This window comes from Phaethon lepturus, unplaced genomic scaffold (genome assembly GCF_000687285.1).
Source record: "Phaethon lepturus isolate BGI_N335 unplaced genomic scaffold, ASM68728v1 scaffold34867, whole genome shotgun sequence".
Classification (NCBI taxonomy): domain Eukaryota; kingdom Metazoa; phylum Chordata; class Aves; order Phaethontiformes; family Phaethontidae; genus Phaethon; species Phaethon lepturus.
This window is the reverse complement of record NW_010553142.1, coordinates 2,665-13,210: the sequence shown is the minus strand read 5'-3', so window position 1 is coordinate 13,210 and position 10,546 is coordinate 2,665. Positions and strand designations below refer to the sequence as shown.

The 10,546-nt window shown below is 39.3% G+C and overlaps 1 protein-coding gene across 1 annotated transcript in view; it reads left to right on the top strand.

Moving 5' to 3' along the window:
- Nucleotides 1–9,573, top strand: part of LOC104624172 (netrin receptor UNC5D-like) — a gene marked incomplete at its 3' end in the record, with an annotated part of 23,879 nt that extends 14,306 nt beyond the window's left edge. Inside the window, exons 6-8 of the mRNA XM_010291465.1 lie at nt 3,693–3,878; nt 6,550–6,927; nt 9,489–9,573. Of these exons, the coding sequence (XP_010289767.1) occupies nt 3,693–3,878; nt 6,550–6,927; nt 9,489–9,573 (649 nt within the window). The remainder of the gene's footprint in view (nt 1–3,692; nt 3,879–6,549; nt 6,928–9,488) is intronic.
- Between the last annotated feature and the right edge of the window lie 973 nt (nt 9,574–10,546).

Below are 10,546 nucleotides of genomic sequence, written 5' to 3'. Positions count from 1 at the left end.
CGTAATTCGTTGACTATAAACGTTTTTGTTTGTGTTCCCCGTCCCCCCGTCCCCGTCCCCCCCCCGTTTGTTTCTCACTTTGTTCCCTTCTGGGAAAAAATAAAAGCAGAAAACTACCCCGTTCCCCAAATTCACCATGCTTTTCTTTTTTCTTTACTTTCTAGTCTCCCATAAAAGGAATTATCCATAAGAAATTATAGAAAGGGGAAGAGATTAGAATTACTTTGAAAAAACAGTATTTGTTTCTAAAGAACTACTAGTTTCCTAAGTAAAAATGAAAGTCCCCTTTCTTAAGCAGTTGTGTTCCATAGGAACAATTCAAAGGAATACCATATCACTCTTGTTTTACTCTTTTAACATAAAGCTATTTAAAAATCTACTACATTCTGGAAAAGAAAACCTTTTCCCCTGAACTCTATGTTAGTTACTTTGGGTTTGCAGGTTGTTTTTTTTTCCATTGCAATGCAATAGTTATGGGAACACCTGAATAACTCTTCCAGGTCTTCTATGAAACAGAACAACTACCATTTTATTAAAGATAAGGAAATTCAGAAAGAAAATTGTTTTTAATCATATAGTTTATAGAAAAGTATCAAATTCAAGTTCTAGGGATACTTAAAAGCATTCACTGAAAACAAAATTATTCTTTCCAGAAAAACGTTGCTTGAGTCAAACTGTTCTAATTTTTTTAAATTCTGTATTCTTGCTCTCATCTTTAACCCATGTCCAACAGTCTTGTGCAGTTATAAAAGTATAAAACTTAAATTATTTGACATCTGAATCAATTGAAAAGAAGAAGCTAAACTATATAAGTAGAATTAGAGTAATAAACTACAGTTACTCACAGGTGAGAACCTGAGGTGTGTTTTGTATTTTGGTTTTGATGGTGAAGGACCAACTCCCTATCCTTGCTATCTGTTGCCACTATGGTGGCAGTCATTTTTTTTATTGATGGGTTATTGCTGCATGTTTCAGACTTTATTATCCCAAGAAAGTAGAAGAGGTAATTCAAATTTTCAGCACTTTTCTGTTCTAAAGTAATGATCAAAATAGAAGACGTAAAGATGCTTTATGGTGAAGTAACTACCAGCTCACTGTGGCTCTCTAGAAAGGAAAAGAACCCACTTGCTGTTACGTTTCTTGTACCAGCAGACATACAGAGAATTCCTTCTCTTTGCTTATTCATTGTACTAATCACCCACAAAAATAAAGCCAACAATAGAGTTTCATAATTAATTCCCTGTAACAACAGAAGAGCTTGGGAATAGAAAACTGGAAGAAATAGACGTTAATTTGTTTCTGTACTTTTCTTTCTCCACCTAATACTGGAGAGTAAAACGGAGGTAAACCAGTATGTGATTAAGGCGTTGGATTAGGATTCAGGTAGTCTTGGCTTGATTTGAGGTATTTCCACAGTTTTCCTTTGTGAACCCTGTCTTTTGCCATTTACTTTTTCCATCTGGAATAAGAGGATATGGGCATCTCCCACTGTTAGTCCAATACATTTACATTGTCAGCTAACAGCTTACTTTCTAGAATTCCTAACTTTGAACTGAAAATGCTTAAAATTCTCTTTACAGCCTTTTTCAAGGGGGCATCTCATGGAAAAAAAAAAGGCCTCAGGAAAAAAAAAAATCTTTTTGTCTAGTAATTTATTTCATAGAACTGTATGGCAATTGTAATGTCATATGAAGCTGGGTAAGAGTTACAAGTTTATTCAGTTGTGGTTACTTGTCGTGACGTGCCACAGAAGACAGATTTTGCATGGAAACTTTGTGATTTCCGCCCCCTTCTCAGCAAGTTCTAAACGTGTTAAAAATGGAAACCTTTTTCAGTACGAGGTTATTTGAAAATTCAACAGAATTTTTGCAGAAGTATTTCTGCACTAAACAGTGGTCTTAGTAAAACTGATTTTAAAACGTTTATTTTGGGTTGAATGGGATGTTGGAATGTTGTGTTTGGGGTTGACTGGAAGCAGTTTGAGAATGGGAATGGAAAGGGTGTTCTCCATTAAAGTTTGAGCCAAACGGTTTATTTCACTTTTGATTCAACTGCCCAACTACAAACATCAGTTACATTGCCTCATTCGCAGCAAATCTCCCATGTGCTCCAGCCCACTTAAAGCAGTGTTTGCATACTCCGGTTCCTTGCTGCTGCAACTCATATGGCATTTCACTTCTGTTGGAGAACAGTCGGTACTCAGCCGTCGCCTTTGGCAGCTGGTGTGCCTTCCCAGGAAGTTCAGCTGCTCGTATTGTTAGTTGTCAGACGCTTGGTTTACATAAGAAACTGGTGAGCCAGGAAAACTGTCTCTTCTGATGCTGCCCATAGGTACTCATTTCTTTCATCTCAATGGTCTGAAGTTTTGTGTTCATTTTCAAAATTCAGCTAAAATGAAGTTATCAGACTTTCTGCAGAAAAACATATGCACAACAGAGGCTTCCTCCCAAGCACTAATTAAGCAATTTCAGTAATTGGCTATTTATTAAATGCTGAATTTAACTTCTTACCCTATTTCTGTACATTGCAGTTTATTTACTGGTACTGAGTAGTCTGGATTTCCTAGTTATTTTTTGTCACTGTACTTTATTATAAATAAACACACTTTCTGTATCAAGTGCTTCTCACTTGATAGCAGAAGCACCACACAGTAGAGTAACAGATGATTTATAGGGTGAATACATGGTTATTTCCTCCTCTAAATTGGAGTTTGGCATTAAGGAACTATCCAAGGAACCACTAAGTGTACTTGCCAAGTAATTTAATTTCATGGTACGTGGTCCCAAATCCCAGAAGATCTAGAGTAGCGGGACTGGATAATTCAAGTACATAATATTGCAGGTTTCATTTGGATGCATTCTTTCAAAGCAATGAATTCTTCGTCTCTGCTGTGGAAGTTTGAATTAGAAAACTTGCTTGTGAGCTTAATGCATGGGTGTTGACCACAGGGCAGGTTTGGTTTCCAACCTTTTTTTAAAGACTAAAGATGCCTGCAGGAATCCAAGAAGGTATGTGGGATCTCCTCTCCCCCTCTCTGACCTGTGAGGGGATGAACTGTTCCTTCTACTAAAGCTCACACAGAAAATCAAGAGGGAGAAAGGGGAAATCTTCACTAAGATTTTTCAGAGGATTCATGACCTCCTGGATTAGCTCCAAAATTCAAACTTAAAACTTGGATGTCCCTGGAAGCCAGCAATAGATGAGACCCATGCTGATACCTGAAGCAGCCCTCCCGAGCTGGAGTTGTTCCACGTCCTCCCTTTAAGGGCTGTATTTCCATAACTTAACGATCTCCGCTGGAACGGGAAACGATGGCAGTACCTCAGCAAGGAGCCCAAGCTAGAAACATGTGCTGATGAGAGAGAAGGCTATTTAGTGGAAAGCACTCTGCTTCTCACTGTAATGAGTCCAACTCTCCCATTAAAAAAAACCTCTCAAGACCATGATGCAATCCCTAAACCAAAGTAAGCTCACCTATATGGAGTGATGCATCAGGAAATTTGCTTACGCTTTCAAATGCTTGCTTTTCCGTGTTCCTTTGTGCTCCACTATCCTGCTGTGATCTGCTCCACATTTATGTCTTAAGCGTTACCTCCCTGGCTGCGTAATCCCCTGTATTCACAGGCAGCCAGCGCCAGTCGGAACGTTTTTGTAAGTGTTGCTGACTTGGTACCCACTTTTTCTCCTTTCAGATATCGAGACTGCCAGTGACATTGCCTTGTACTCTGGCCTGGGAGCAGCAGTCATTGCTGTAGCTGTGCTGGTGGTTGGCGTTACCCTTTACAGACGGAGTCAGAGTGAGTACGGCGTGGATGTGATTGATTCATCTGCGCTGACAGGAGGCTTCCAGACATTTAATTTTAAAACAGTCAGACAAGGTTAGTGTTGTGATTTCATTTTCTTCTCTCCAGAGCGCCTGCTGCAAAGAGATACTAAGCTCACGTTCAACGACTGGCTGTGGGAGGGCATTCTAGCGCAATACTGAGGTTGAAAACCAGGGAAGGGCAGCTGCAGAACGCGGGGCAGGATCTGGTGGTTAGAACTGTCTCTTACTGCCTCTGCTACTGATTTGTCAGGAGAACCTGGACAAATACATAATCTTCCTTGACCACACACTTAACTGCTTTAGAAATACTGTCACTAGCTTCTACACTGACATTTGTGACTTACAAAAAGCCCAAACAAACAAAAACAAATAAAACAAAACAAACCCAGAAAGCATGTCTGTAGTTCCTTCCTATTCAGTTACAGATCTTTTATTTTATTTACTCCAATAAAAGTGATTCGTTTCTTACTGTTAATTTGAGAAATCCAACTTGAAGTATTTTTATAAGCTGCTGTTAGCATGCAAACATCCACATTCTGAGGTCTGTGGGAAAAAAATGTGCATCAACATGTATTGATTAAAAAAAAACAACACAAACATCCAACTTCAGAAAGCCACTTTTGTTCAGTAAGATAGCATCATGGTTTAGCCCCAGCCGGCAACTGAGCGCCACGCAGCCGCTCCTCACTCCCCCATGGTGGGACGGGGGAGAGAATCGGCAGAGTAAAAGTGAGGAAGGTCATGGTTTGAGGTAAAGACAGTTTAATAACTAAAGCAAAAGCCACGCACGCAAGCAGAGCAAAACAAGGAATTCATTCACCACTCCCCATGGGCAGGCGGGTGTTCAGCCATCTCCAGGGAAGCAGGGCTCCATCACACATTAACGGTTTCTTGGGAAAACAGACGCCATCACTCCAAACGTCCCTCCAGCCCCTCCTTCTTCTTCATCCCAACTTTATATACTGAGCATGACGCCATATGGTATGGAATATCCCTTTGGCCAGCCTGGGTCAGCTGTCCCGGCTGTGTCCCCTCCCAGCTTCCCGTGCACCCCCAGCCTTCTCACTGGCAGGCTAGCACGAGAAGCTGGACTGTCCTTGACTGCTCAGGAACAACTTGAAACATCAGCATGCTATCAACATTTTCTCATCCCAAGTCCAAAACACAGCCTCACACTACCTTCTGTGAAGAAAACTAACTCTATCCTGGCTGAAACCAGGACAGATAGGGAAGAAATATTTACTTTTACTAAAAGCAGCACTCAGATGTTTTCTGGAATGTTATTTCTCTTGGAGAGAAAGGTAGGGAGGAAAAGAAGCGGTGATTACTTTAAAAGAGTGTTTCCTTAATTCTGTACTGATATTCTAACATAGAGACCTGCCTTATTGTGGGTGGGTGGGTGTGCTGGTGGGGTGTGGAAGCATCCCCATGTCTCTTCTCTTTTCAGAAAAGTGAAACATGTTGCAGAGATTTTTGTTTTGGATTTTTCTTATGTTGTTTTTACAGTTACTTTTTCTGGGAGTTTTTGCAGTCTTTTTCTGGGAGACATTCCTCACCAAGCATAAATTGTAAGAAATTGGAAAAAGGGCTTGGTAGACAAAGAAAGATGTTTGAAGGATGTTTACTCATTCAAAAATGCAAGCCTTTAATTAGCGTCATGTAATTCTCAATGACTGTCTCAAATAGTACCTTTTTCCTTTGTTGTTCAGCTTGCCATGGAAGTCTTGTTTTAAGTCTGGGGAATTGTTGTTTGACTTACTGTTTCAAAAACATCAGTTCTGGACACTCTGAAAATATCTGAGCCTGCCAGCTTCTCTTATGGCCAGATGCTATTAGTTCAGTTTCAGTTACCTTGGGTTCTCTGTGGGTTTTTAAAACATGAGCATTTGTAAACTAAACAATTAATCTGGAAAAAAAGGCAATTCTCTGTTCAGTTTGCTGAGAAAAGAGTGCACAATTGTATATGGACAATGGATCAGTGATCCAAATTTTATTCTTTGGAGAAATGTATTTATAATTTTAGCAACCCAACCTGCAGTCCCTTGAAGTGATGAAATTTTCAAGGATGCAGTACAGATAATTTCAAGAAATTCTGTTACTTTGGAAAACTTTTATTTACTGAAAACAAAAAAAGTCCCCAAAATCCCAGGGAAAAAAAAACCTAACCAAAAAAGACCAAATTAGCTAAAGAATTCAGCCCTACAGCTATCTGTTCCTTTTCTTTCTCTTTTTTTTTTAATGTTTTCTGAACTAAAATGCTTCTAAATTGAACAACTGTGGTATTTTTCCCTATATTACTCTTGTCCCACTTTCTTTTCAACCCAGTTTCCCTCAGGCATGGAGCTATTATTCTGTGTAAGCTCACGAAAAGGTTTGCAGGAAGATGTGTTTTCACCTAATGGGTTTTAATTTAAAAAAAAAGGGGGGGGGGGCGGGGAAAAAGGCATACACAGAAACCTGAATCCAAAACAAAAGGAAAGTTCCTTCCTGGATTCATGCACGCTGGAGTTGCCTGAGGTGCAGAAAAGATAGTGATGATGTACCTGTTACATCTATTGTATCATTTCATCTGTTTTTTAATGTTACCTTATGTGATTTTGAGCTCTGAGAGTATCAAGAAGGAAGAGCAAGTCAAAAAGGAAATGGTGGAGAGGTCAGAAAGAGATTTCTGATTTAACATTTTAATGCAGTAACTAACTCCCTCATCTGCTTCATCCTACCAGGTAACTCCCTGCTGTTGAACTCCTCCATGCAGCCTGACTTGACAGTGAGCAGAACGTACAGTGGGCCAATCTGCCTGCAGGATCCCCTGGACAAGGAGCTAATGACAGAGTCTTCACTGTTCAACCCACTGTCGGACATCAAAGTCAAAGTTCAGAGTTCATTCATGGTGTCCCTAGGGGTGACAGAGAGGGCCGAGTATCACGGAAAGGCACATTCTGGAACTTTTCCTCATGGGAATAATAGAGCTTTCGGTACAATACAGGCTAGAAACAAGGCTACGTATATTCAGAACCTGTCTTCAATTTCAACACGAAGTGAGCTGAAGACAACTGCTGTTTTTGGACACCTGGGTGGCCGTTTAGTGGTTCCAAACACAGGTGGGTAGATACTTTCTCATTAAAAGCATATAAAATAATTTTAGACTCAACTTATTTTGCCCGATGCAGGGTTCTAAGACTAAATTTAAAAAAAAAAAAAAAAAAAAAAGAAAAGTCGGGGCTCCCTTAATGCAAATTTTGGGAAGTAAAGTATGTTGCCCACACAGGAGATAAGTGATCAGAACAAAGTTTGGGATGAGTAGTGAAGAGGCATTATGCCGATTTGAACTGTCATAAATTACTGCCTCTCTTGATGTCTTCAGCATGAAAGTCGTATTAATCAAAGCTGTTGGATTGATCCAAGCTACTTGGATCCCGATCCAAAAGAACGGTTCCCCAGGAAGGAGGTCGATACTGGATCAGCATCTTGTATAACGGGGTCATATTCAAAGCAGAATCTACATGTGTCAACATCTGACTGCATTAACATTGTCAGACTTCATTATGTTATTAAAGTCTGCAGCGTATAACAAACAGATGTCTCTGGAGAATAGCTTCCACTCTCGATGAAAACTCTGGTGTGGCTTCGCTAGCATTGACTCCTGGCTTTCTGGTTTTCTCTTTCTTTTAGCTTAATAGCTTGACAGATTTCCATAGTGGGGCACTTCAAAGTCAACAGGCATTTCAAGATTGGGCTGTGCACTGAAACATCGCAGCAGAGATGCTCAATCTGCATTGTTTAAGAAACAGAGTTTGTTTTGTGACTTGAGAGTTTTGTGAGACCTATTTTAGACTTAAGAAATTGTTTGTTGAATTAGCTGAAAACAGACGGCACCAAATTAGAATCAAATAAAGGATGTTAAAATCATGTTCCTGCAGTATGTTGCACTACATCACTATGTTCTTATCACACTTAATAAAGTTCCTTATGTTGGGTACTTTCTTTTTCAAAATGGCAAATGTAGCAGAAATCGCCAGATACCACAATTGCTAGCTAAGAGGATATCTTTCGAACTTCGGTGATCTTTATTTGAAACCTTTAAATTCAGCTTTGATTTCATTTGACTAGTGTGTCCAGGCTTATCTCTTAGCATCTAGTTGAACTGAATGCTTTAGAGCTTTACCCTTCATGTTTTGTAAAATGGGTACTTTAAAGGTTACCATAAAAAATGTGGTCTGTATTTAGAGAAGACTGATAACAGTATATAATTCAGGGATACAATATTTAGTGTGCAACACATGGAATATATTAATTTCTTCACAGGTTGTTCAGGAATGAAGATTACAAAGGTTGAGGCACTTAGTTCTAAGTCACAAATGGAGAAGTGCCTCACACTATATATTTACCTACTTTATATAATGATGGTGCCATCAATTAGATTGTTCAACTACATATTTCTTTCTCCTTGCAATTTATGTACTTCCTTCTACCTATTTATGTAACATCAGATTTGCTAACCCATTGTAAATTATAGTGCAATCATGTCACTACACAGCTGAGGTTCTGCATTGTGTGACATATGCAAAGTAAAACCTAGTCTTCCTGTATTGAGCATGCTATACAACAGTTTTATTTCACTGGTACCTGGTGGAAAGCATCCTTGTTAACGTCTCATTGATACTAGTGGAGTAAAGCAAAAATCATATCACTTGGATTCAATACATATTATGTACATGAACTAATGGGTATGGTGATTTCCATGCAAATTCAGGTTAATTTGTTTAGGTAGTCTCTCCGTTATCAGATTCCTTGTGATCCTAGAATTATCAGATGTGATTTCAAAGTTAGAAAGGGGCAAAGATGTTTCAAGGGAAGTTGAGACCATGATCCTGTCTTGTAAAACATGGAGCTATACAGATGACCAGACGTGTACCACTAAGGCATTTTGGCAAATAAGAGTGAAAGAGTCAACAAATGATTAAAATATTTTGTAATTGGCTTGCCCTAACTGCCTTCCAGAAACCGGCAAAGGCTAACTTAAAAGTTACCAAAGACACACATGCTTTTGACTGTATTTATTATTTAAAAAAGAAAAAGATGGAAAGAAAAATTAAATGGAGAACTCAAAAGAGATTGTTCTGTTGCTGCATCGGATAAAAGCTTGTCAGGGTAAGACGACCCTCAAAGTGACTGGGATTACAAACCACCCTTGCTGGAAGCCTTAAGGAAATAGCTGATGGTACCTTTTGCTTCCATGACTTATGCCCTTTTGTGTAAGTGGTGAAGTAGTTGGAAGAGCCTGCCTGTACCCCAGGATGAAGAGAAGTCTTCAGTCACATCTAGCTATGAATTCAGTGTCATTTAGTGAAACAAAACAATGGGAAGTCAACTATTTAAGAGCTCTGTTGGAGCAAGAAGTGTTTAGGCATATGAGTGTATGTAATTCCAGACTCTGTAAGACATTCAATATTACTAACTATGTGGATCATATTAATAATGTATTTTCCTTTCATCTGACAATGTTGTAGTCAGAAAACCCCTATAACCCCTATTTCAGAGGAGCATTCTTCTGCTCTAGTAGACGGCCCTTCTAGGTCTTGTAAGTCAGAGCCCAGTTGTGCATGGTTCTTCACATCCGGTGCCTTTCCCAAAGGTAAGTTCTGCCCTTGCTCTTTTGTAGGAGTCTGTCTGTTGATACCACATGGAGCTATTCCTGAAGAGAGTTCGTGGGAAATCTATCTTGCAATCACTCAACAGGAGTCCAGGTAAGAAGTACATAAAACACACGTCCAGAATCTGTGAACTGTCTCATTGAATGGATTTCTGGTCAACGCTGTGTAAAGGAATGGAATGTGCAAGAATCACTCCATCTTCCAGGTTGCTGGTGTGACCACACTGTTGTGACATATGCTATATCTGTATAAATGGCAGCAAAAATAAACTGTGTGCGATGCTTCTGTGAAATCAGACGGAGTTATTGCAAATGCTGTTAAAGGATGGGATACCTCAAAGAGATTGATGCATGACTAAGTGCTGAATTATCACTTTTGATTTGCAGACTTGCATCACACAAGTCTACTAACAGTACACATTAATTACTTGTTATAGAACCTTTGGGCCCATAGACTCTCGTAACATGCAGACAACAGGTTAAAATTCACTATCCAGGTCATCCGTTTGAATGACCCTATGGTATGTAGATACTGAATTATTGTTACTTCATGACAGATGTTTGGTAGCGTAGATGGTGTGAATAAGTGAATGCTTCTGAATGATTTCTGAAATTATTTTGTTTTATAAATCACCATCAAAATCTGTTCCCCAGCTGGATTTGTCAGCAGCAGCTGATGAACAGTAGAAATTAAACTTAACCACCCAGTTAGTGCTCTGAGGTTCTTAATGTTTCAGCTCTGTCATATTTATTTCAAAGACAAGAAAAAAAAAATTAGAACAATCAGAAGAACTATGGTTTTGGCAAATGCAGGTCATTGGCGGGGGGTTATGTATGGTGGATCATGTATGTTGCAAATGTCCGTTGTACAAAAGAAATCTAGCTCATTTCTAGATGCTTTAAAAGCTTTTAAAGTGTTCTGTTAGATGCATGGCACTAAATTCCATTGCCAGCTGCACGTGTGGGTGTTTTCACCGATTCCACTGTAATAACTTCAATTGCCTTTCTTCTCCATCAGAAAGACAATGTTATTTTGCCCAAAGTCACTTGCTTTAGAATGGGTTTTC